Source organism: Bos taurus, chromosome 8, assembly GCF_002263795.3.
Source record: "Bos taurus isolate L1 Dominette 01449 registration number 42190680 breed Hereford chromosome 8, ARS-UCD2.0, whole genome shotgun sequence".
Taxonomy (NCBI): Eukaryota; Metazoa; Chordata; class Mammalia; order Artiodactyla; family Bovidae; genus Bos; species Bos taurus.
This window is the reverse complement of record NC_037335.1, coordinates 111,933,408-111,960,974: the sequence shown is the minus strand read 5'-3', so window position 1 is coordinate 111,960,974 and position 27,567 is coordinate 111,933,408. Positions and strand designations below refer to the sequence as shown.

Sequence of the window (27,567 nt, the reverse complement as noted above, 5' to 3'; positions counted from 1 at the left end):
GAGAGGTTAAGGAGAAGGCCCCGCATCTCTGTGGCCTTTCTGCCCGGGTGGAGGCTCTTCTCTAGCAGAGCCGCTGCGGTAACTCACGGGGAGGACACGTGCAGCGGGCAGCCTTGGGCTTGCCTTTGGGAGGGGCTCCCAGTGTGTCCACGCCGCTGGAAACTGGAGGAGGGCTGATCCAGCCACTCCAGGGGACGGCCCTGCGCCCAGGAAGCGTAGGCGGTTCAGGAGCTCAGCCCACTGGGCCTCCACAGCATTTCCTCATCGAGTCCACCGGGATCTTTGTTCGGATTCTATGCATCTTTTGGATTCCAATGTGAGCTTTGTGAAATGTTGTAGGTCTGAACTTCATCTTTTGAATCAGATTGTTAAAAACAATTTATGCTCAAAGCTACAATTAGAAAACAGCAACAAAAAATTCTCTAAAAAATGGAGCCATGTAGGAAAATTTTTCTTCTCCATCCCCATAACCAGAATTTGATGTGGTTAGAACTCTGTGGATTATAATCTTTTAAAACCAAGTGCAGACTTCAATGAGCATTTTGTCTCCAAAGGTTAGTCTCAGACCCACCTTTTGATTCTTTCAGCATCTAGAATCAAAAGGTAGGTTGCTGTTGTTCTTTCCAGACGTTAAAACCTCTCAAGTAGACAACAGATTAAAACAAAAACGTAGAAGAACAGGAAGAAGAGACACTTCTTCACAGCAGAAATTCTCCAGGTCTGCCAGGTCATAGAAGACGTGGTCTAAGAGGCCACCCTCCATGGGTTGCAAATCACAAAAGCCCACAGTTTCCTGCAGCCCTTCATGTAGGAAAGGTCACTCCTGGGCATCACCCTTCCTCTGGTGGTGAGAAGGGCGGAGGCTGGGAAGAGCAGGCCTCGTGGACCAGAGGCCCACTGACCTCACTGAGGGCCCCCCCCCAGCTCCCCGACTGTACTGAGCACCCAGGGGAGCGCAGGACTGCACGGGGCAGGGTGGACACTGAGGTCCCCTTTGCAGAGTGGAAGGGCCCCTCCTGGGTGTCCTGGGTTCCTGAGTTCAAATTCCGAGAGCTCGGGGTGGGTTCTCGATGGGCAGAGCAACGAATCAGCCTCTGAGAGCTGGCCCAGGGCCCCCTTGGCCTCTCCCCCAGAACCCGCTGCTTCTTATTTTCTTCTTATATGCAGACATACAACCCCTTTCTTCTTCTTCCTCCAAACAACAGGCATTTCTGCACCAGCACCAGCCCTGTGCAGCCCCAGAGCGTCCAGTGCTGGCTATTCATTTACTAGTACACGTCAGACCTGCCCCAGGGCGCCAGGCACAGCCCTGCAGCTACAGACTGCAGTGACCACAAGCGTGGACTGGAGAGTTGCCTTTTTTTTTTTTTTTTAAAACATTGTTATTATTGATGTGAACTATTTCAAAAGTCTTTATTGACTACATTATCGTATTGTTTTATGTTTTGGTTTTTTGGCCGTGAGGCATGTGGGTGGAATTTTAGCTCCCCGACCAGAGATGGAACCCACACGGCCTGCGGTGGACCTGGAAGTCTTACCCACTGGACCACCAGGGAAGGCTGATGCCTGGGTTACGTTAATAAAATACTCAGCATCTCTCAAAGGTTGTTTAAGATGGATGGTTGCTATCTGGCACAAGACTTCCCTATTGACTGTGAAAAAATATTTAGAATTCCCCGGGACTGTTTTCTGGTTAAGGAAGTAGAATACTGCATGCCAGCCGGTCAGAGTCTCCCTGCAGTGTGTGCACCAGAGGACCCCTGATGCCCAGAGACCAACTCACAGGCTCCTCAGGGGCACAGTGGTCCCCACCAGGGCCTGGACAGGGGGGTCCTCCTTCTGCAGGTGCTCTACTGGGGGGCAGCCTCCACACCTGAGGGCCTTGCTCTCACAGGGCATCGTCCCCTCGTCTCCTGCCCACTGCTGCGAAGTTGCCGGGATGCAGGCGATGCTCAGAGGTAGGAGAGCCAGACGGGCCCCCGCCGGGATGAGCCCCTGCAGATCGGGAAGGACAGACAGGTCCCCTGAGGAGCGTCCTTCACCTTCACCGCTGCCCCTGGTCCTGAGCTGTCTGTCCCTGCTCTCACGTCAGACAGCAGCTTCTCTGTCCTCACCGGAGCTCCTCCCGGCGGAGGTGATTTATTCGCAATCACCCGAAACGCACTTGCAGCCCTCCCTTCGGAGCTCTGCGTTCCCGCTTCCATGGCTGTTTCGCTGCGGTTTCCTCTGCGCACCTGTCTGCTCACCAACGGCTCGACCTGCTTCTCCCAGAAGGAGCAGTTCGCAGGACCAGACTCGTTCCTGCTGTGTGTCTGCTGCGGAGGCTCCGTCCCTGCAGTGGACACACGCTTCTCCACACCCCGCTGTCCCGGGCTCGGCACGGCGCACCCCGGGCACCGGGTCCCTGGTGAACATGCCGGGCTCCCCCCGAGCCCTGGGCTTCTGCACGTTCACCATGTCGGCTCCTGACCTTGCCAGAAGCCTTCCTTGGCCCGAGACGGACCCCATGAGACAGACCCGCACGGCCTGTCCCCATTGTCTCTGTCGTGGGGGGCCAGAGTGACCTCGGGGCACAAACGGGGGTGGAAAGGGGCGGCTCTGGATGAGGCTGGGGTGCGGGTGTGGCGGCGCCTCCGTCTGTCGGTTCCTTGGGTCAAGTATTGTTTTTCCAGATGGCTTCCTCCAGCTTCAAAAAGGTCAGAGAGGACACTGCAGGGCACGTCTGTGTCCCGTTCCCAGCTGAGGTCCCAAGTGTCCCAGATCTGATGGGCCTGGGGAACACGGACACGGCCGTGTCTTCCCTCCATCACTGCTTACTGAGCCGCGTTTGGGGCAGACGGGTGACCCCGGGGAGAGGGGTGGGCAGCAGGGACATCGCGGCGTCAGCGCCGGAAGAGAAGCAAACGAAGTCGACATAAAGTGTGCGGTCGGGTGGTGACCTGGGCCGTGAGGGACAGGAGACCCGGGCAGAGGTCACATCAGGCGGAGTCAGGCCTGGCTGGCTGGGAGCTGGCCTCGGGGCCGAGACTGGAGAATGAGGGGCGTGCACCCCAGGAGCAGGCGGTGGCGGTGGGGAGCCAGTGGTACAGAGCATGCTGCCAGTTTCCTTAACTTAAATTCAAATTCAGGGTGTTTATATGTAAATGAGCACACGTGGCCAGGGGCTGCCAGGCTGGCTAGTGCAGTGCCAGCGCACGGAAGCGCAGCGGGAGCTGAGTGCTTATTCCGGCTTTGATAACCTATGTGCGCATTTAACTTACACTTGTTGGAAAAGACTCTGATGCTGGGAGGGATTGGGGGCAGGAGGAGAAGGGGACGACAGAGGATGAGATGACTGGATGGCATCACTGACTCAACGGACGTGAGTCTGAGTGAACTCTGGGAGTTGATGATGGACAGGGAGGCCTGGCGTGCTGCAATTCATGGGGTCGCAAAGAGTCGGACACGACTGAGCGACTGAACTGAACTGTAAATCCGACATGGACTGACAGGACCGCCCACCACCAGATCCCTGTGCAGTCTGGGAACAGCTCCAGGAGGTCTGGGGTCTGGCAGCAGGCACTGGTTAGCTGGCCTGGTTTGGAGGTGACACTCTGGTCCTGACCACAGTGTGGACTCAACTCCTTGGGGCAGATGGAAGGGCGCCCCGAGGGCAGAAGGCCTGTCTCCAGGGGCAGCCCGCTGCCCAGAGCTGCAGCGAGGGAGGGGAGGCTGCCCCGCGTCTGCAGCGTGGTCCTCCCTGTCACCTGCCCACGGCTTCGCATCCCCTCTTTCCACTCCAATCAGACCTCATGCGTGGACAGCTGACTGATGGCGTCCAAAGAGCAGGCTAATATCTCGTCTCTACAGCTGCTCAGAAGAGCTCCATTGGCTTATTGATTCTATACTGTCCATTTCCTAGGCTGGAGCACGATTTTAAAATGCCTTTCAAGCTAAATGAGATAAACTGAAGTGAAAAATAACGGTTTTCACGAGGGATCCAAGTCGCATAATACTTTTCAGTGTAGGTCATGCACATTATGCTTCTTAAAGCTTTTATTCGTTAGGGATCTTCATTAGAAATGTGGGTGAATAAAGTTTTATTTATTCACTGCTTTGAGAACGTTTCTACTTGACATTTTAGGTTTGTGGTTTACCTATGTTTGGGGACTACAGAAGAGAATAGTCATACCCCACCCAGACAAGAGCTGCTTTGAAATCAGTAGTTTTCAGACTGAGACAGATGAGAGTACACTAACCAACTGCCTCTCTCGCTCTGCGTGTCTGTACGTGTATCACACACATGCACACGTGCATATGTACACACACCGCTTGGGGACTTTCCAAACTAGTTGGTTGAACTTTAACACCCTGATCCAGTAGAACAAGACTGCTGCTGATGCTGTAAACTCCGGGGTGCAGAGAAGTCTGAAGATTTTGGTCCTGCTGTTTGACAGACAGGTTTGATGTGGCTGTTCCTAGGAGTATGATTGGGAGGAACTTGGGGGTGCGGGAACCCCCTTCTCTTCAAGCATATTCCATCCGTATCAGACAGAAAAGACCTCTCAGGAACACTACCACTTTCTATAGAAACCTAAGATGAAACTCACCAGTCTTCATTATCTGAAAACTTGAGTTCTTGCTTTCAACTCCAATCTTTAAATCCTCCTTCTTGGCTTATGGCTTCTAATTCTGCCCTTTGTGAAGAACTATTATGTACAAATTTTCAAGCACACGCTCCTCTTCCACACTATACTATGTTCTGGGGGCAAAGAATGGTGCCTGTTTAGGTTTTGGTTCCCACAGAGCCCCGTGCGCTTCTGTGTGCACAGAAAACTCACCCCACGTTTTGAGCTGAGCTGTCACTGAGCTCTGAGTCTTTAAGGTGACTCAGCCTTGATGGACACAGCATGTTTGCTCGGCGTCACCGCGGACCTTGGCCTCAGGATCATAGAAGGGCTCGAGTTTGTGCCTGGGAGCCCAGTTTCTTGCAAAAACTACCTGAATCAGTTGCTACACAGCCACTCTGGACCGCTCACCTGTCTCCAGCTTCAGTCTGTATGGCACCTGCGTTAGGCTTCGCAAGCAGGCAGTGAGGTGAGCAAAGGGCTGGTATTATCATCCTGACCTTTGGATGCCAGACTGAACTCCAGGGAGAGAGAGACACGTGCCTAGAGTGTCAGGATGTGCCTTCCCACCTTGCTCCACATCCCGCCAGGCTAGCAGGTGGAATAAAAATTAAATTAGGACACAGAGGGCAGGAGGAGGAGGGGACGACAGTGGATGAGATGGCTGGATGGCATCACCAACTCAGTGGACACAAGTTTGGGTGAACTCCGGGAGTTGGTGATGGACAGGGAGGCCTGGCGTGCTGCGGTTCATGGGGTCGCAAAGAGTCGGACACAACTGAGTGACTGAACTGAACTGAACTGAAGACAAAGACGGAACCTGGTCATCCCTCCAAGTAGACTTTAAAAACAGATCAAGTAAAGACATGTTAGATCTACTCTCTTACATCGACCATTTCTCATTATTATGTAAAAAGATTTTTCCCATACTTTATGCATATTGCTGGCAACTCAAACGTACATGACTTCACTTTGTTAGCAAATTTTCTGGTTTGTATTGAAGCATCTGAAAATTCATGAAATATAAGATATAATTATATGTTCTAATTCTGTAAAATTAGCTTGAAAGGAGAAAGTTAACTTTTATTACAGACAGATATCTAGAAATGTCTAATTCTGCCCTCACTCATTTCTAAGTGGTAGAGCCATACGCTTTGCCATATTTGAATACTAAACTTCCTAAAATGACATGTTCATGGATGAAGGGAGAGATTAATTTTTAAGATAAAAAGTTATCATATTCTTTCTCCCAACTGTGAATAGTTGAGACCTTGCCTTCTAAACACATCTTGGTTTCCACGCTGATCTCAGAACGCTTTTTTCTGCTGACTGCGGGAGAAAGCTGGTGGGCTAATTCTGATGTTCACAATCTGTCTGCGTTCCAACTCACTTCCCTCATCAGGGCCGTTTCCTGGGAAGGATGTGAGAGGGTACTTGGCTAATCAGTGTGAACTCCACGCCAAGAGGGAGGTTCAGGGGCCACAGCGGGAGACCCTCGCCTCCTCATCTGTCCTCGTCTTCGGGAAGCTCAAGCCTGTGTGTGCGTGTGTGCTCAGTTGCTAGGTCGGGGCTGATTCTCTGTGACCCATGGACTGTAGCTGGCCAGGCTCCTCTGTCCATGGGCTGCGCCAGGCAAGGAGACTGGAGTGGGTTGCCGGTTCCTCCTCCAAGGGATCTTCCTGACCAGGGATCGAACCCAGGTCTCCTGCATCTCCCGCATCGCAGGCGGATTCTTTACCGTCGCCACCTGGGAAGCCCCAAACTCAAACCCACTGACTACAAGTTGTCACGACGTTTTAATTATGTGACTCCCAGTACATTACCCTGCATGAAAGAAAGAAAATACCCTGGAAACCGGGCAATTTAAAACGTTGTTTCTGTGAGGGTGGGCTTTGTCTTGAATTCCCTTCAAAGACAGATGCGTGTCTGCTGAGCAGCTGGAGGATGTTGGGGATGGCTTGCGGGGGTGGGCAGTGCACACAGAGCCCAGAGTCAGAACAGGACCGGCGCTGACCGCCCCCCGAGAAGGGGCCCCTGGTGGGAGAAGGGGTGAGGGGTGCCGCCTGACGCCAGCTCACAGGGCTCTGCTCCGCACGGACCACCACCCCGGCACCCAGCTCGTCCCCCTGCCCAGAGCAGCCCGCGTATGCGTACACCCTCGGCGTGATGACCCACACTCCCTTCCAGCCACTCAATTCCTCTCAGACATGAACTTCCGGGCATGCATACACGTCTTTGGCTGATTCATACACAGAACATGAAGCCAGGAAATCTCTAGAAAAGGAAGGTGTTTGCAATTTCACTTCATTTGACCCAATTGGGCAAATCAACTGTTCTCAAAGTTGAACTGTCAAGACAGCCCCAGATTCAAGTAAAGGGTAAGCAAAGAAAGGATTTACATATTTATAAATGTATTTCAGAAACAAAGTATATTAAGAAACTAAGTGTTAAAGATGGCAGAGGATGTGAGGGTCTTCTCCAGTCTGGACAGTACATTCCCATATTCTTCCTCATGGAATTTCCTTTCTTGTCAGTAGGCAGATACAATATATACCCCCAAGGAGACACAGATGCACATGCTTATTTTCTACACACATATATGTGTGTATCTATTATTTAAAGATGTGTTCTTTTTAGTGGGCTATACTATGAAAATAGACCGTGACTTACCAGGCATTAAATGACCACTGAATCTGTATTTCTCAAATTATGAGACTTTGAAAAGGTACTAACTACACCATGCACAAAATCTGCTATTATAATCTACAACCCCTGGATAATCATTTTCTTAACTTTAGGATAACAAGGGAACTTTAATCTGATAATTACAGACTTAAACACCATATGCATTTTGAAAATAAAATTCTTCATGCAAAAGTCCAGCCTATGGTAGGTCGACTGGACAAAATAGAATTTTGGTTAATTAGTTATGAATCTAACGTAATCTGAAATGAATTACTCAGATAGCCTTTCCTGTTGTTGAAACAGGCAAAAAGTGATGTAAAGAACATGAGTTCTGAAGAAAGAGAAACCACCAACAGAATCCAAGCACACACCTGCCTCCTACGGAAAACAATCCAGTGTTTCTGAGCCTCAGTGTCTGTCTCATCAGTGCACCAACAGGGAAGCAGTTTCCACCCCGCCCGTCTTCTTACACAGCCACAGCAAAGCTCAAGCACAGCACGCATGTCACTGCACTCACTGGAAACGCACATTATTAGTGATATTTTGGTTCCTGTGTGACTGCACTGCCGGAGGAGTCTCAGAACTAAAACAAACACCTCATTTGCAAGTTATAACAGTTCTTCTGTAATCAGTGGTGCCTATGTAATAATTTGGTGGTTTGTATACATTTGTTTTCCCTATAACAAAACCTCTCAGTAAACTCCACATTTCAATTTATAATAGAGGTGGGGAAAGAAAACAGCATCCTTTTGGTAGAAATAGCCTGAGGTTTTACATCCCCGGTGAGGCCGAGGGCAGCTCGGCTTCATCCCTGCAGCTCCCAAGCAGCCCTGGCCCCTCTGGCGGGGGCCCTCGCTGGTGTGGACGGGCCTCCTGAGCAGCCCCATGGTGCCCCCCAGTCCTCCTGGCCCCACACGCTGCCTGCCTTGCCACCTCCTCTCTTAACCACTGGCCACTGTCCGCGCTGTTGGCTCAGGAACAGGCTAGGCCCCCCTCAGAGAAGATCCGCTGACGGCCGGCGATGCAACAGTCACCAAGAGTGCCCACCAGGACAGGCAACAGCACCTTCGAGACGCTGACCCAGCGCTCCGGTCACCAGACACCAGAGGCACTTTGCCCAGGTTTTCAGAAATGCCCAGTCTCTGCCAATACACGGAGGGGAGGAACGCACGCTCTGTGGGGGTGCCCTGCAATCACACCGAGCTTCCCACATTACAGACGTGGCCGTGGGGGCAGAACTCACACTGGCTGGTGGTGATCCTGGCAGCAAACTCAGCTATCAAGTAAAACAAAATGCACGTGGGGAGGACGGAAAAACAGGAGCAGGCGGGCACACGCCTTTCAAAGCCTGCCTGTCCTAAGTGGCCACAGCTAGGAGTCTGATCACGTGAAAGACACGGTTCATCAGCCCGGCTATGTCTCCTGGGGTCTAACCTTCCTGAAAATTCCTGGCCCTGGGGTTAGGGAATTCCTGCTGTTCAGTCCACTTGGCAGGTGTTCATGGGGGTAGACGGGGTCTTGGAATGCCTGTTCACAGGCTCCTGCAGTGGAGACTTCTCTCCAGGATAGAGAAGCTCTGTGGAACGTTCTCCAGGAACCAGGCCTCGGAAGTGGGCTCTTCTTAGGAGGGATGCATTTGTTTGACTTAGAAATCAGGCGAGCCTGTGACGCCCCCAGCCCAGAGCTTAGTGTAAATCAGAACCTTGGTGCTAGGTCCGTCAAATGGGCCATCTTTGAGGTATTGACTCTTTGGGACGTAGGATTTGATGAAAGCCTGTCCAAGAGGGAGTAACTGACTACACTTTACTGTCAAACTATTTGGTCACACTGACATACTTGTCGTTTAACAGAAGAGGTAGCCCAGTGATCCACAGGATGGGCAGCCTGGCTGAACCTCTCATTAGTAGCTCTAGTTGATTCCTTTCAAGTTCATGTAATCAATGATTCTAATTGGGGCTCAGCTGGGGAATCCAGAGCTGAGCATGAATTCTGACACCAGGAGCTGGCAGGCAATCATTTATCCTTCTGCTGGGCCTTTTCTTTCTGGAACCAACTTCCTTACATGCCTCTGCCATGGACTCGATGTTTGCAGAACACTGACTGGGTGCTGGGTGCCAGGTGACGGCGCGTGCTCAGACGCTATAACCATGCAATTGCTTCATGAACCTTGTTTACGCCCACTTGACTTTTCCTAGAAAACTCTCTCTAGCTTTGCTTTCTCACTTTTTAAAGCAATTCTAAGTGTTCAAGTCCGAGCAAACAAACCCAATACAGTCACAAGCTGAAGCCTATTGTTTCAATAAGGCTCTGTTCACTTCTGCAAAATATGTTACTTTGCATTTTTAAAAGTAGATTATTTAAACTGTAGCCCTAAGTAAGCTAAAATTGTCAGTCTAATTCTGGCAGACGGAGGGCAGAATCTACACTCTGATTAAGACACTTGGATAAATGAGGCTCCCGTGTGTGCACATGTCTCCCACCCTCATCCATCAAGCACCCAAACTTTTGCAGCTTCAGATGTTCATGTCTACTGCTTTCGAAACACAGAGAGACAGTAGGGAAGAGCAGTATTTTACACCATCTTCATACGAAGCCGTGGTTAAGCTGCAAATCATGAATCAGCCTCAACAATGGATGGTTTCGCCCAGAACAGTACACATTGAATACAGCGTCCAGAAATGATTTTCCAGATTGGTCAGATCTCCAACTTTCCCATTCCACAGTTTTATTACCCAGAGCTGCTGTTTTTAATTCTCAGCATGGAAGTTCCATCTTCTCACCAATGACAGCACAGTCTGCTCAGCAGAGCGCGGTGTCTGCAGGTGGGGGTGCCCTCATGCTGATGCCCAGGCTGCCTCTGCACCACGAGACAAGGAGAATAAGCTGGGGAGACGCTGCTTCAATCCATGAGGTTCGTGTGTGTGTGTGTGTGTGTGTGTGTGTGTGTACAGGTACCTGTAGGTATGCCTGCATTATCCATGTAAATGTGTCTAATGGTTTTCATAAGTTCCTTTCATAAGGACCTAACTCATGACAGCAATCGAGGATTCTTTCACAAAATCAGGTTTCCTGGAACTAACCCGTATGACCTGTGAAGGAGGAATGTTGATTTGTGTCCACACCGAGGGTTAGCCATAACCTGCCCACATCGACAGGACCTGAAAATCTCCCTCCACTGACGGACACCACTGTCCTTCGTGTCGGAAAATTAGCGCTTCTCCAAATTCAGATTCTCGAAGAGATTTGACCCCAAGGAAGAAGCATAAGGGGGAACAAAAAGATTTCTTTCACTTTTTAAAGCGGTTTGCCATTTCTCTGAGGCAAACTCCAGGGCAGTAAGGACTAGAACTAGACTCTTCAGAAGCCTCCTGCTTCTCTCTAGAAAAGAGACAACTTCTGAGAAAGGACTGGCGTTTGAACTCTGGTCTTTCTGAGTCTGACACTAACAGAAAGCTGGATGTAAAAGCAAAGCCATCTGAAATTTATGGCTCCAAAGATGCCACCGCCCGGCACAGAGGGCTTCTGACCTGTCCGTCTCACCAGATTAGAAACACAGTTCTCCCACACGGAAGCAGACGACGGGTTAATCCATCACTTCACAGAGTTGTGTTCCTCCCCGACCCCTGCCCGATGGTCACTAACACAAAGCCTCGGCAGATGCAGGACAAAGCCTGCTTCACCAGCTCGTGTGCAGGGGTCACACCGAGCTTCCAGGTCCCGTGGAGGCCCGTGGCTGGGCCACGTCCACCCCACCACCCCCGGCGTGGCTCAGCACAGGACCTCTCGGGGGGAGCACCTGGGGAAACGCAGACTGAGCTTTCTGGATGAAAGCGGCCAAGCTAAACAAACGAGCACACCACAGACGTTTCAGCAAATTCAGGGATGACCACTCTGAATAACGACTTGACTGAAACGGCACCTAAGGTCTAAGGGGTGCTTGACAGACTTCTCTACACGGAGAGTGAGAGTCAGGCAGCCCGCTGTGCCTGCAGCGCTGCCCAGCCACCTGAGCCCAGGGCCCACAGAGGGTTACCGTTGTCCTCGTCGTCCTCGTCCTCCTCCTCGTCCTCCTCGTCCTCGTCCTCCTCCTCCTCCTCGCGGTCCTCCTCGTCCTCGTCCTCCTCGTCCATCTCCTCCTCGTCCTCGCGGTCCCCGTCCTCGTCCTCCTCCTCATCCTCCCTCTGCTCCTCGTCCTCGTCCGACTCGTCCTCCTCGTCCTCGTCCTCCTCCTTCTCATCTGCGTCCTCCGAGCCGTCGCTATCGTAACACTCGTCCACCGACGAGCTGTCTGCCTTCACCGTGAACGGTTTCCGCTTGGGAGCAGGCTCTTGGGGCTGTTTGTCTTGCGTTTTTCTTTTTTTAGCCAAGGGACAACCGTACACACTGTTAAAAAGACAGAGAGAGAGAAGACCTGAGTTACTGTCGCTGAGGGTTGGGGCTTCGGGAGTCGTGGTTGGAGAGGCTGAGGTTCAGCACAAGTGCAGAGAGGGTGCGTGCACACGGGCTGTCACACGTGTGCAGCACCTGTGCACGGAGCAGCGACACACAGAAACCCAGCGGGCGAGGGTCTCCTCTCTCAGACGTCAGCACCATCCCTGTGATCGCCCGGGGACCCTCGCAGCGTCCCCAACATTACGAAGCACGTGCGCATCACCCCGTAACTGACAACACGAGTTTACTGTCTCTCCAAATACACCCGAGTGCACCCGAGTGTAACACACATTCTGAAAGTGAAAGCCGCTCAGGCATGTCGGATTCTTTTCAACCCCGTGGACTGCAGCCCATGGTGTTCTCCAGGCCAGAATACTGGAGTGGGTAGACTATCCCTCCTCCGGAGGATCTTCCCAACCAAGGATCGAACCCAGGTATCCCGCGTTGCAGGCAGATTCTTTACCAGCTGAGCCACAACGGAAGCCCATGCATTTAGAAATAAGAATTAGTTCTGCACGTTGCATTAATACATATACATTATTGTGAAATATGAAAATATATATGTTGTGGAAAAGCTCTGGATATATTTGGATTTGAATATTCTCAAGATAACACTGTATGTGTAGACAGAATGACCACTTTGAGAACACAGACCATAACATTTATCGATGAGAACAAGTTTCAAAGTCTACAGAGGTTGTCAGCCCTGCCCCGGCACTGCAGACAGCACTCGGCTTATCTAGCATCCAGCACTGATCATGCTGAAATTGCCCAAACTTGGGTGAGACCCTTAGGATAGGCATTCATGACATTTCCTTGGAAAAAAAAATTCTCCAAAGTGCTAAATATAGTCCTTTTCTTCCTGGAAACCCTGTGTGTGTGTCTGTGTGTGTGTGTGTGTGTGTGTATACTACAAGGAATGAGGAGAAGACTTACAGGGAAACTGCTGTGGGTGATTATTCCATGTGTCTAGAATGAGGAGTGTGACCCCCACTAATAGCTGAACACTGTGGCAGGGGATTCCCACAGACCATGATCAGCTTACTTTTGGGCCCAGGAATTCATTCAGTCAGAACCCACCCAGTGCATCATTTTCTTGGCAGCCCCCTCTGTGCTGGCCTGTGCTGGCAGCAGACTCAGAGGTCAAGGGCGAAGATCCACCTTTCAGGTCACTTTTGGTCCGACAGGACTCGGCCCTGGCGGGAATTCTGCTTCAGGAGCTCTGATCACTGTTTGCCATGGTGCACCCAGCACCTGGGGGCAGGGGCACCCGAGGGCAGGGGCACCCGGGGGCAGGGGCACCCGAGGGCAGGGGCACTTATCAAGAGGTTGTCGAGTGACTAGACGGGCCTGGAGGGCCACACACAGGAGACGGGCCTGGAGGGCCACACACAGGAGACGGGCCTGGAGGGCCACACACAGGAGACGGGCCTGGAGGGCCACACACAGGTGCCCGGGGGTGAGCACGGGGATCTGAGAGCTGAGTGGGGTCGGAGCAGCCTGCGGGCTGCTCAGGGACTCGGGGTTGAGTGCAGCAAACAGGAGCTACTGAGTTCTCTCATGTAATCAGCGGCGTGATCACGGCTGCATGTGGGAAGGTGACGCAGGCTCGGTGGGGAGGACATGGTGGGCAGGAGGGATGCGATGGGAGAAGGCAGCAGAGCCTCCCCGTGAGCCCAGTGTGATGGGCCTTCTGCCTTTTGACTGTTCTCATCTCTTAAAAACACAACAGTCAACCCCAGGATAATATTTATTGGAATCAGAGAAGCTGAAGGAAACACATACTGGTCTAGAGAGTGTTGCTAATAGGAAATAAACAGCTATCTGAGATTTCTCTTATGGGAATATTTACATGGATTTGGGGAGAAGCTGTGTCGATAATCTGGGACAAACACTCCATTGCATGAATGGCCACATCCTCTTGGCTTCCATCCCTGACAACTGGTCAGGCCCAGTTTCCATTCCAACCCACGTCTTCCAGATGTGGTCCTGGATTTCAGTGGACTTGTTGATGTATTCACTCTGTGTTTATCTGAATAAGTCAGTGAGTGTAGCAATAAGGAGTCTTGTCCTTCTGGGCTCTGTTGGTGAACTTGTGGCTCACGAGGACTACTGTTACCTCCCCAAATCTCCTCTCTCTTGTCTCTGTCCATCAACAAGTTGTTGGGTGTTGATAGTTTGTTGCTGAACCACGAAAGATGCTGGGATTCTTGGCCTCTGGAGGAGAATTCAATCCAGGACCAGAGATGAGCCTGATCGCTCAGAGCTTTTGTGTAATAAAGTTTTATTAAAGTATAAAAGAGATAGAGAAAGCTTCTGACATAGACATCAGAAGGGGGCAGAGAGATCAAGGCTCGTCTCTGGCCCTGGATTGAACTTTTCTCCTCCGGAGGCCAAGAATCCTGGCATCTTTCATGGTTCAGCAACAATCTTTCAGTGCGTCTGCCCTGCATCAAAGTTACATGCACCCCAGGTGTTCACCGGAACAACCAGCCAACATGCTGTCACCCTCAGGTTCATTCTGATGCAGGCAAATGATGGGAAACCAGCTAACCTTGATGTTACTCAGAATGGCCCACCTCCACTGGGCAATGGGAAGGTCTGCTGATGGTGTGAACCCAGCATGACGGTGTGATCTCCGCACACCGGTGTGAACCCAGAATGATGGTGTGAACCAGCACACTGGTGTGGACCCAGCATGCTGGTGTGAACACAGCACAATGGTGTGATCTCAGTACACCGGTGTGAACCCAGCACGATGGTGTGATCTCAGTATGCCGGTGTGAACCCAGCACACCGGTGTGAAGCCAGCACGCCAGTGTGAACCCAGCACAATGGTGTGATCTCAGTACACTGGTGTGAACCAAGCATGACGGTGTCAACCCAGCACACCAGTGTGAACCCAGCAAGACTGGACTTCTTGCTGGTTCTCCCCTCTGCTACCCCAAACCCGCAGAGGCTCAGACCTGAGATGGTGGGATTGTAAAGTTCAGAGCATGGGAATGAGACTGCCTTCTCTTTTTACCTGGATTGGCTTTATTTCTTTCTCCTGCATTTTGTAAACCATCTGGATTCATTTTTTCCAACTTTCTGGAATTAGTTGGCCTCAAGCTTCCAGTGTCTTCTGCCAGTTTAACATGGTTTGATGCTCAGTTTTTTTTTCTTTATAGCTACTAATGTAAACTATAAATAAAATTATGCTCCACCTACAAACAAAATCAGGCTGTGAGTTCCTGATATCTATTTTAGACATGACAATCAAGCCCCCAGGCCAGATTTTACTTTACTTGTGTCAAACAACTCCTGGATTAAGTGAAAGTGTTAGTCGCTCAGTTGTGTCCAACTTTTGTGACCCATGGACTGTAGCCTGCCAGACTCCTCTGTCCATGGGATTCTTCAGGCAAGAATACTGGAGTGAGTTGCCATTTCCTTCTCCAGGGGATCTTCCCGACCCAGGGATGGAACCTGCATTCTCTGCATTGCAGGCAGCCTTTACTGTCTGAGCCACGAGGGAAGCCCAGACGCTGTGGCTGCATGGGCCAGGATGAAGACCCCTCTGTGATCAGCAGACACCTTCTGATCAACGATACCCAGTGGTCTGAAATATTTCCAAGTGAAGACTTTGGAGGAAACCCTGGGACACGCACAGGGGAGCATGGTGCCTCCTATGCCAGCACGTGGACCCCGTGTCTGCTGAGGGGCGGGGCAGGACAGGACACGCCCAGCTGGGGAAGCACGATGTCTGCTTCTCTCTCACCTGTGGCGGCTGTGGTCCAAGAGCTGGAGAAGCCAGACTGCCTCCCAGCTGCTGCCTCCTCCAAACTCACCTGGGCTCACGTCTGACAATACATACGGTTCTTTCTAAAAAACAACATCCTCCGTGGTCCTGGAATGTCTCAGCAGGACAGAGTAGGCAGGAGAGTCTAAGGGAAAAGTGGCAATCTGGTGCCAAAAGGAAGCCCCAGGTATGAATGCGGCCAGCGCCAGGGCTGACCCTCACCACCCGCGGGCAGGTCTGGGCTCCTCCAGGGCTTGGCGTTCATGTCAGCATCGTGCCCCTCACTTCGGTTTATCAGCATTGCCATCAGCCTCCACCAGGCATCGGCTGCCTTTCCCACAGCTGCTGAGGGAACCTCGGGTGTGAGCGTTACTCGAGGAATGTCGTTGAATGAACAAATAAAGGTTTTCTCCACTTATTAGTAGTGAAAGCACTTACCACATCCTGGCATGATTATGGCTGACTGACACACTGTCTTTCTCCTTTGCAGGACTGAGCCGTCGGCCGGAGGTTAACAGCTTGTTCTATTTTTAGAGCTGCAGTGTCTAATAGAGTAGCCACTAGTCACACATAGCCATTGAAGAAAATTAAAGGAGATTTTGAAATGAACTGCTCAGATGCACTTGTCATATTTCAAGAGTCCAGGAGCCATGGGTGGCTTGTGGCTATGCCAGCTTGGACACAGTAAGTTCTGGGTAAATATCTGCTGAGTGAGAGCCCTGTGGGAAGGACCTGGGCACTGAGTGGGGCTGAGCTTCAGGGGGCGGCTCAGTGTCCTGAGAAGCCGACAGCAGGAAAGCTCAGCCTTCCGGTCTGGTCCCTCGCGGGAACAAAGCAGATAACCATAGCAGAAGCAGACTCGGCAGCTCTGATGGACAGGGCACCACGCGAGAGCTGAGATGCTTCAGCAGGAGGCAGGTCAGGCCTGCAGGCTCTGCCCAGGCTCTGTCTGAGCTGGGAGGCAAGCCGAGGCCTGGGCACTGTCCACAGGGTCCCCAGGACTGCTCCTCATGCCCCTGCACCCCCTCAGTCTGCAGCACACACAGCACCCGGAGGTGACCACAAATGCACCCTGCGTGTCCTCCGCACGGTGCAGACTTCAGAGCGGCAGTAGATGTGATAACTGAGGGTCGTGACAGCACGTGCTGCTGCGTCCGCGAGCTGCGTCCGCGAGCTGCGTGCGAGCAGCTACTGGAAGTCACGGACGGAGGGCTGCAGCCCGAGCCCTGTGAACCCAGGCTTTGACGCTCAGCTACTCTGTGCTTCTGGGCACCTCGTACATCCTGCAGTCGCTGTAGTGTTTGCAGTCCTTTTGATGTTAACTTGATTTAAACCACGTTTAGTCTTTTGTGTAAGGCTGTTCTAGACAATTGGTTACTTGCCACAAGACCTCGCCGTGAACACACATATATAAAATACGGTGTACGACATGCTCTCAAGGCTGGTTTCCATGCTGCTTTTAATGGTATTTTCCCTTGACATTTTCACTTCTCCAGTTTTCATACAAATGGGGACAGGGGCTTTGACACTGAAGAACACACCTGCCGGGTGTGCCCCGTGCCCAGCTCACCCATCACAGCTGCTGGCAGAGACCCAAGGTCTAGGATGAGGTGGATTTTGGAATGATGGACATCCTGTGTAAACATGATTCTGGAGTGCTGGGTTCTGCTGTCAGCCCAGCACTCACAGAACATGTATTCCATGCCTGGTTTCCCAAAATCTTTACACATATGGATCCAGTAAACCCTGCAGTGACCCACGGGGACGGGTGCTCTTTTAATTCCGTTTTCAAGAGACAGATACTCGGGGATATATGCTGAAAATCTCAAGGCTGAGTAACCCCAGACAAGGTATTTGACCCCCTGCCCAGGCACGGTTCACCATGTCTCGGTTTTCCGGTCTCCAAAGAGGGAGACACATGCCCGCCTCTCTTACTGGGGTGTGGCGAGGCCTCATTCACATGGTGACGTTTCTGGGCTCCCCACAGGTTGTGCTGAATAACTAGGCTGAGTGATTCATTTGTGCAGGAGACGTTTTGAGCAGCGCAGAGGGCCCTCATCTCTCAGGACAGGAGTAGACAGAGCTACCCTCCTGGAGAGGATGGGGGTCGGACAGCTTCACAGAGGGCCCTCTATGGAGGGGGCAGGAGAGACAGAGACAGAGAGACAGTGCAGTGCGGCTGCTCAGAGGCACAGAGACGGCCCTGGACACAGAGGCGCCCATCATGCTGGTCAGCGGCTTCCTGGGGGCACTGGGACGAGATCAGGAGAGCGGTGGGCTCACTGAAAACCCTTCCTAAGGCTGCAGTGTGGAGAAGGGGCTGGACTCAGGAGAGAGGACTGGACTCAGGAGAGGGGACTGGACTCAGGAGAGGGGACTGGACTCAGGAGAGGGGATTGGACTCGGGAGAGGAGACTGGACTCAGGAGAGAGGACTGGACTCAGGAGAGGGGACTGGACTCAGGAGAGCGGGCTGGGCTCAGGAGAGCGGGCTGGGCTCAGGGGCGGGCTGGCTTGCATCTTTGGTTTGTGGGGTCACTGTTCAGTGGGATAGAGCTGGCTTCCTCGGGAGGGTGGAGAGAGAAGACAGCTTAGACAGACATCCGGGAACAGGGGTGTCTGAGGCGAGGGAGGGGAGGAGGGTCAGCAGAAGGAGATGCAGAGGACAGGGAACCATCCAAGTGCCCAGGGCTCTGAGGAGGTCTGCGCTGGTCCCCAGCAGTTGCAGTCTGCTGGAGCGGTGGCCGTGGAGAGACCTGCAGCTCTGGACAGCGCTCAGTAGCCTCTGGGAGGCCACCAGAGCAGGAGAAGAGTGACCAGGAGAAGAGTGACCAGGCCAGGACGGGTGTTGTACTGGGACCTGGGTTTTGATGTGGCCTGGAAGGATGGGCCATGTCTACACAGACAGCGAGGGTCCAGCCATCACGCACGTGGAGAGTCTGTGAGCAGCATCGGAGCTGCATCAACACAAAAGTGAGTCTGCTGAGAACACGTGCTTAAGTAACTTGCTCAAGATCACACAGCTATTCAACTTTGGGTAGCTAATTTAATCCCTTTCAGCCTCAACTTTTCCATCTGTAAGACGGGCACAGTAATTACTATTTTAGGCTTTTGGCAGCAAATGATAAATATAAAAAATATATAAGATCCCTTCTGATCGTGTGGAAGGGCCTCTCATTTTGTCATTCTCTCCATCTTCTTGTTGTCTTATGTACAGCTGACATTCCTTTTCACCACTGAATTTTTGAATGGTTATTCCTACATGTCCTTAGAATATATAAAGGCATTTAAGAATACTTCAGAAGTAATTTAATTAACTGAATTATTAAGTGGCTAGCATACCAGATGTCTGTCTGATATCTTTCCAAGAACATATATATTAATAAAACCAATTCAGTTTTGACTACATATTGACATATTTCCTTAATGTTTTTCTTTTATTCTCTGTATACTCTTGTAAGCAAGAGCCAGACTGATTTGAAAAGTATATATATTTTAAGTTAAACGTGACACAAATATTCTGGGAATTTTAAGACGTTCAGTGAAGAATTTTTCAAAATGTTTTCTTGACCCTATTGCTTTAGAGAATTAAAAAAATCTGTTTCTGGAAGGCAGAGATTTGCTTTACTTTTTTATATAATTTTAAATGATGTAGCCTGTTATTAAATATTTATTGCCTTGAATGGCAGCTTAAAGATTCAAATAAAACACAATCACTATGTAATTTATTTTGACTCAAAAAGAACGCTTCCCCAGGGAAAGGCAGCAGCCTGGTGGGTCCCTGGCCCATGGGGGAGGGTGGGTGGAGGCGCCCAGGACCTGGCCCGCTTTTCCCAAAGCCCATTCCAGGAGATGAGGTTATCCGGCTGCTGAGATTGTTTCTCGTATTTTAAACACTTCCTGAAGTTCTTACAGTGCGCTCCCCTTCGTGTTCTTTTCACCTGGGTTAGCTTGTGTATCTCTGCTCTTCCAAAGCCCAAAGGACTGGACTGCAGCAGCCTTGCTGTGAGTGCAGCAGCGCCCCCGCCCTCCCCGCGCCCCGCTCCGTCCTTTCCCCGCCCCCGCCGCCTCCTCCCCCCTGCTCCTCGATCCTCCCTGCTGCCCCGCTCCGTCCTGCCCCCGCCCCTCCCCCCATCCTCCTCACCCCTCCCCCTCCGTCCTCCCCAGCTGCCCCTCCGTCTTCCCCACCCCTCCCCCGTCTGCCCCGCCTCGTCCTCCCCCGCACCTCCCTCGGTCCTCACCCCGCCCCTCCATCCTCATCTACTTCCTCTATTCCTGACCCTTCAAGATCATCTCAATCTGCTTTCTCCTTAAAGTCCTTCCAGGTCAGTCTAGAATTCAGGAGGCTCTGTCTTTGATATTCCATTGTAAATGAATATTCCGTCTGCAAATGAATGGACAAAGGAGATGTGGTGCATATACACAATGGAATATTACTCAGCCGTAAAAATGAATGAATGAAATAATGCCATTTTTGGCAACTTGGATGCAACTAGAGATTATTATACTAAATAAAGCAAGTCAGGCAGAGAAAGACAAATGTCATATGATATCACTTACATGTGGAATCTAAAAAAAGATACAAATGAACTTATTTCCACAACAGAAAGATTCACAGGCATAGGAAACAAACTTCTGGTTACCCAAAGAGAAAGGTGACGGAGAGGGATAAGCAATATACACAGTGCTGTATACAAACAGGTGAACACCCACAGTACAGAACCCGGAACTACATTCAGTGTCGTGTAACCGCCTATCGTGGAAAGAGATAAGAAAAAGAAAAAACACGTAACTGAATCACGTGGCTGTATAGCAGAAATCAAAAGAGCATTGTAAATCAGCTGTACTTCACTTATAAAAAAGACTGATAGGAAGAACCAAGAATCAGGCTATATAAGGATTTATGATTTTGCCAGTGGTGTCTTTGCCCCAGGGACAAATATACAAGCAAATATATGCAAATGCAAAGCTAACGATTTCTTACTCTCCCTTAAATATATACTAGAGTTCTCCTTGAGATGCTCAGGACACAGTACTTTGTCTTTCTAGGGCTGGTAAGAAATTATTCAGTTGTGGAAAAGTGAAAATTCTGGTAGTTGAAGGATGGAGCTGTTTACATGTTCAGCTTGGGATGGAGGGTATGCACGTGAACCTTCCTAGCTCAGATAAATATGACCACTCTTGGGCTCGTATGTAAACACCTGGTAGAAACACAACGAGCTGTTCATCACGTAATATATGCACAAACATGCAGAATATGCACACGCATAAACTCAATCTGGGGAACATCCGTCTCTTACAGAAATTAGGAAGCTTCTTAAATATGCATTTTCTAATCATTTACTGCAAGAGATGGCAAGCCACTCCAGTACTCTTGCCTGGAAAATCCCATGGATGGAGGAGCCTGGTAGGCTGCAGTCCATGGGGTCGCTACGAGTCGGACGCGACTGAGCAACTTCACTTTCACTTTTCACTTTCACGCAATGGAGAAGGAAATGGCAACCCACTCCAGTGTTCTTGCCTGGAGAATCCCAGGGACGGGGGAGCCTGGTGGGCTGCCGTCTGTGGGATCGCACAGAGTCGGACACGACTGACATGACTTAGCAGCAGCAGCAGCACTGCAAGAGAAATGCAAGCTCCTACCCCACATAGATGTTCAGAGCTGTCCTGTGGTCTGTGGTCAGATGCGATCACCCACGCTCAGGGTGCTACAGGCCTAGACTGTAGTTTAATGGGCATCAGGCTACAAATAATGAGCCTTAAAATCTGGTCATCATCAAGAGGATTCAGTATGTTTTCTCCACAAAACGGCCTTGCTTTTAATTTTTTTTGGCAATGGGTAGTTACAAGCGGTTGAGTCTGCACTTTTTCATTGTTGTTGACGGAAGCATCAACTTACAGGGACTTCCCTGGTGGCTCAAATGGTAGAGAATCTGCCTGTGATGCAGAAGACTTGGGTTCGATCTCTGGTCAGGAAGATCACCTGGAGAAGGGCATGGCAACCCACTCCAGGATTCTTGCCTGGAGACTCACATGAACAGACGAGCCTGGAGGGCTGCAGTCCGTGGGGTTGCAAAGAGTTGGACACGACTGAGCGACTAACACCCACATCCCCCCACGCATCAACTTATAACCAGATCCGGTCTGTATGGCTTCCCACTCAGGGTTCGGATGACAGCTCACCTGGACTCAGCTATTTTTACTGCAGTCGTTTTCATTTCTAACAGCCATTGGAAACGTGAGGTCCCGCTGTGAGAACAGGTTCCCTGACTGTGTTTGCCGCATGGCTCTCAGACGCGCCCTGTGTGCAGACGTGACCAGGGCCCAGCGCCCCTGCCGGGCTGGCCCTGGGCACAGGGTTCCACCCTCAAGGACTGGGTCCCGCTGTTCCCAGCTCCACAACCCTCATTCTGAACGAGGATGACGGGGGTGCCCTCGGGGGGCATGCCGAGCCCGGCTCTGACAGAGGCTGTGACCCTCTCGTTAGAGAGGGCGTGGCAGAAGCCGGTGGTGTGGGCAGGGGTCCCACAGGCCATTCTCTGGGAGGCCTGAGTGTGCTCGCGTGCGTGCGTGCGTACGCGTGCGGTCTGCTCCTCTCCCTGACCCTGACGCCAGCTCTAGACGAGGGCGCTTGCTTCTCTGGTTGCTCAGAGGCTGCGTGGCCCAGCCCGCGGATCCTTCAGTGAGGCCCCCACCGAGGACACGGCTCACCTGTCCCTGCGAGAAGGCGCTAACCCGCCTCCCCATGCCTTGCCCCCCGCAGGCCTGTGAGCTGGTCTGACAGCCCGTGGAGGGGCCTGCCCTGCTCGAGGGTAAGAGCTGCCCCGATCTCGTCCTGCGGAAGGTCCGCGAGGGGCCTGGGAGGGGATGCAGCCGTGCCCGACTGCCCCGGGGGGCACCTCCCTGATTGGGAGTCAGACCCCTCAGCTGCTGACGGGTGCAGAGATGCTGTCTGTGTATCCGTCTCCCTGTTCACTGACACCACGCGGACGAGGACTTTCCTTCTCTTCTCTCAGTTTTCTCCAAGAGCACCCACCTCCCCAGCGTCAAGTAGGAAGACGCGTCTTAGTCCCGCAGATGCGGAAGTCCTCCACGCAGGTCTGGACCAGAAGAGCTGGACGTGAAGCCTCCTGCTAACTGTGTGACCTTGGGGGGGTCTCAGCTCCTCGTCTGCAGGGGGAAGAGGCCAGTCCATCCCCCAGGGTCTCCAAGGGCGTTTTCTGGAACCCAAGAGTCGTGCGGCCTCTGCTCCCTGGGGCGCCCCCGCCCATGGAAGGCTTCTGTGGGGAGGGGTCTTGGGGGTGTCAGCCTTATTGCTAAGGCTCCTCATTCTAGAATTCTGTGCTGCTTCCTTTCACGGTGCCTATTGCCATCCGGTTCCTCGTATTTTTTTTAAAAATAGGTGATTCTCATCAATCAAAAGCCATCAGATACTGGAAAGAAATGAATAAGGACTGGTGTAGAGAACGTGGACCCCTTTGGGGGTGTCAGCTTCTCAGCATTTGAAGGACAACGGCTCAAAGGTATCACGTGGCCGTCCTATGGAAAAGCAGCAACCACAGACGGGAAACCGAAGGCCAGAGGCAGATCCCTTCAGGACAGGTCCTTCCACTCCCTGCAGCATGGCCTGGAGCTGACGGCAGCTCCCGCAGGGGACCACCTTCCCCCGCCACCCTGTGCCCCCTTCTCCCCCTGGGGCCAAGGACTCCGACCCTAAGGCTGGTCCAGAGAGGGAAGAGGCAGCCGGCCCCAGCCCCAGCCTCCCCCTGCTTGTCTCGGGAGTAGGACGGTGACGGGGAGCCCAGCCTTGCTGGGGGGGTTTCCCCGAGTTCGGGCTCAGGCCCAGCTCAGCAGGCATGCCACCTCCAGGAGGGTGCCTCCTGAAGGCCCACAGCCCACGGGGGTTTGGTTTCCCTAAAGGGACGCAAGGATGACGAGGAATCCCACCAGGCGCTGCAGGCTGTGCCCCTGCTGAGGGTCCTACTCCCGCAGCTGGTGGAGTCAGCCCTGAAGACAAGCCGTGCAGAGTGGCTGGGCTTCCCTCGGTTTGCACATGGGGCTGGGCCACGGAACCCGGGGTCCGCCAGCCGACTCTGCCCGCCTCGAGGGCGTGATGTAGGGTCCCCGCGGGACCGTCCACCCGGAGGGGCTTGTCCCCCGCCTTCTGCTCTGTAGGAATCCCGCCGCACCACGGATTCATCATGTCTTCAGAAATCAGAAAGAGACGCCATGAGGCGTTCGACCTCCGGCACGTTGGGAGCTTGCGGCGGTTCCGCGCGTGGGTCCCCTGTGAGTCACCACGGTCTCCAGGCTGAGAGACGCGTGGCTGAGGGGGCCTCGGCTTCATTGCTCGAGAAGGACCCTCACAGCGTCTTGTGCCTGTGGCATCTGTAAGTGGCGGGAAGGAAGGGAGACGCTTGCTCCGGCCCTGTCCCCTGCTCAGCGCTTTGGGGCCCCCACGCTGCGGGCTCTCGTGAGTGTCTGTGTGTCCAGGGTTCTCCCAGGACCCCTCCTGCTGCCTCTCTGGGCACATCCTCCCCTGCACCCTACACGTCTGGACGCACGTGTGGGTCGCTGTCACGAGTCACACGCCTTACATCAAAGGGTGGGTGTCCCTGTGTCCCGAGATATCCCTTCTGCTGGATGACTGTGTGTGCCGTGAACACTCGGCAGTTAGACAAACAGAGCATCTTCGATGCGGCCTGGAGTGTCGTATTCTACCTGGCCACAGAGGTGACCCCTGCACACCTACCTCTGTGCAATCCCTTAACTAAGCTGTCATCTCTGCAATACGCAGCAGAGCGAGTCTCCACACCAGATTGAAATCCAGCCTGAGCACTTGCTCGCTCGTTCCTGGTCTGGGGCGTCTTCTACACGCCCACACGTCCGTGCTGTGCAGTGACTGGTAAGCGTCCGTTTGCCTTTTGTGTCATCGGCCTGTGTGCTTAGGGATGGTCACCAAGGGCAGGGCTGAGTCAAATGCAGCCCTCGGGTGGCCCCAGGGCCTCTGCGTGGCCGCAGAAGTGTCTGCTCGCTGCTCCCGGCTCCCAGCACCCCCTCGGTCAGGTGGGGCTACTGATACCCGCTGCCGGAGGGCCAGAGAGACTCGGACGCGCTTGGAGCCCCACCTGGGCTGGAGGAGCCCCGGGCAGTGAAGGTGCTGGGCCCTGATGCCCACCCTGCTGTCCTTGCAGACCTGCATTTTTATCTTGAAATCTAAAGAGGCTTGTCTACGACGTTCAGGCACAGCGTCCCCCTCAGGGGCTCCAACCCTTCCTCACACCCTTGGCTGTGGGTCTGGTGAGGCCTCTGCCCCCAGGCTTGGAATTCGGGGTGGTGGAGTGGGGGCAGGTGGCCATGACAGAGGACACAGCCTCTCACCTTCCGCCTGGCCCTGAGCATCGCCCGGAACCTGTTCCTCACTGAGCTCTGGAGGGTCTCAGCGGAGGCTCAGTCTCAGGGGTGGGAGGATGCTGGAGTCCAGCTCACAAGAGCAAGCTCATTTAAGAGGAGGAAAGCATGGCTTACCTTTCACAACATTCCTTTCCCCAGAATTTTCTAGCAATAGCATTGTTTAAAAAATTCCCAATCTTCTAAAAACTTATCCTTTTACAAAAAAAAAACTTCTTTCTGAATAAGAAGGAAGTGCTTTAAAAACAATGATCTCATATTATTTGCTGAAGGCAACAGGGACACCTCCTCCCCGCTCCTGGAAACACAGACGGGCCGTCTTGCCGGAAACACACTCCTGAAACCGGTCCTGTCCTCACGTCCTTCAAGCTCCTCTCCTCCCTGTGACAGTCCACCCCGAGGAAGGGGCCAGCAGCCACAAAACTATGCAAAGATGCTTATCCCACCTGATCTATAACTCGGAAAAGTTAAAAACAAACACTAGATAGTTTCTGGAGACCAGCTTGGGGCCGTGGACCCCGCCGTTGGCAGGGACGCAGGGCTCCTGGCTCGTCATCCCGCGGCAGGGTCCGCAGCCCCCAGCCCCAGCCTCAGCCAAGACACCGTCCACACATCACCAGCTCTGAAATGTAGCGGCCGGGTACCCACCACAGCCCAGCGCAGACGGTGGAGGGAGCCGTCATCCCTGACCAGAGCCCCACCGCACACCCACGTCTGCTGTATGTGCAGAGCGGCTTCAAAGCCATGGTTATACGTTAGCAATCATCAGGCAAGAAATCAGGCCTAGATGATAATTCCTTTGTTTCATCTTAACCAATACAGATTGTAAATATGAGAGAGTCTCCAAGTCCTTGCCTGAAAATACCTATATTCCTTCTCTTTGAATGCAGAGTTATTTAAAAAGTATACTTAATTTTATCCAGTGTCAAACATCTCCCCTGAAATGCATTACCTGTTTTATTGACAGTTTTAAACACACCAAATCAGTCACACTGTCTTCTGAAATATGTAACAAACGTGGCCAGGGCCAGCGAGGTGCCCACTCGGGCAGACCTGCTGGAGATGAGCAGCACACACATTGTTTTCTCAGGGTGATGGCCAGGAAGCTTGTTTTTCTTTTTTTAATAGAGGATTTACTGTGACAATAAAGGCGAACTGCCACCACAGCCCTGAAGTTTGTGTTTGCACACAGACAGCTCGTCATAAGGCGTCGATCAACGGCGGGTCTGGGAAACCCACTAGCTCCGAATCTTCACTTCATACAGACCAGTCCCTGGAACTCCACCTTTTTGCTTCTCTGCAACCATGCATGCAAGCTATCAAATAAATGGTAAAATAGGTACGTCCTGGCTCCTGATTTATAATATTAGTGACAGAAGGAAGGACGAGCACGCTGTAAAGTTCAGGGATGGGCGATGCCCAGCGATGTCTTATAAGGAATGAAGGGGCTGTGGATGCCCTGGCTCCTGGCTGGGCGGCTGCGTGCACGGAATTCTTCACCCACGCCCAGGCGTGCGCCCTGCTGCACGGCAGTCATACATTAATTAGAGCATAAACAGATACTGCAGTGTTGCCATGCACCCAAGTGGATCTTCATTTTTCACATGCGGGGCCCTACTAATTAAAATCAGCTTTGCAATTAAATGTGGAAAATTGTGTTAAACTTTCAAGCGTGGTTAGAAAAAAATGCAATTATTTTTAGGGTTTTTTTATTTTAATGCAAATACAAATTCTATCCATGTGAAACCAGTAAACGGAAAGTATAGGATCCCTATTTTTCTTTCTTCCTCTGTCTCTTTCTTTCTTTTTTGATTATCCAGGCTCCTCTCAGTTGCACGTCGCCATGCTCCACTGTCTCTCCCGGTGCCTGGCTCCGTTCCAAGGCTTTTAGTGAGAGCTCTCTGTCAAGGCATGAATAATACAGCCCCCAGGCTGCCGGCAGCCTCCAAATGAGGCGTGCGTGTATCAGGAAGGAGCCCTCAGCTCCAGCTCCAGAACAGGCTCCCGTGAAGACAGGCAATTATTCACCCGCGGCTGCCGCCATGGCAGTCACACTGGTGGGTGCAAAGGTATATGAGATGGGAAAAATCTGAAGGAGGAACACGCACCGCAAGCCAGAGAGAATCCAATAATTTTCTAATAGGAAAGAAATCTACCGTTTGGAGCTTTTAATTTTAAAGTTTCAGGATAAATTGATTTGATTCTGAATTTTCTAAATTGGGAAGGATTTAAATGTAATACCAAGGCCATCAACTGGCTTTTGCAAGACTCTACAGCTAGATTTCAGGTCAACTATCTCACCAGAATCCTGTGCTCAACAAACAATAACCTCAGCAAAACAGCTGTGAAGGGCAAATGTGAATAAAATCCATTAAATGTCAGAAGTAAATTCAGAGGGTTCACCAACCAGATCACGTGGAGAATAAATCCACATTAGGGACTCCCTCAGCCCCACACACATTCTCCTTCGTTGGAGACTTATATAAAAATTGCTGTTCAGAAAGAAGTAAGTAAAACCAGTTAATTTCAATGGTCCAGTATGTATCTAACTGCTGAAAGGAAGGCTAAAATTTCGAATTCCTCTACATTGCTTAATATTTATTAATCTGTGATAGATTTTTTTCAGATTTCTTTTTGCTGTAGAACATTTTTAAAG

The 27,567-nt window shown here is 51.9% G+C and overlaps 1 protein-coding gene across 2 annotated transcripts in view; it reads right to left on the bottom strand.

Annotated features, from left to right (window-relative positions):
- MYT1L (myelin transcription factor 1 like) overlaps positions 1 to 27,567 on the bottom strand; it is a 421,026-nt gene that overhangs the window by 126,435 nt on the left and 267,024 nt on the right. For both annotated transcript variants that reach the window (XM_024995855.2, NM_001078012.1), the window contains 1 exon segment: positions 11,326 to 11,675. In XM_024995855.2, coding sequence (XP_024851623.1) covers positions 11,326 to 11,675 — 350 coding nt within the window.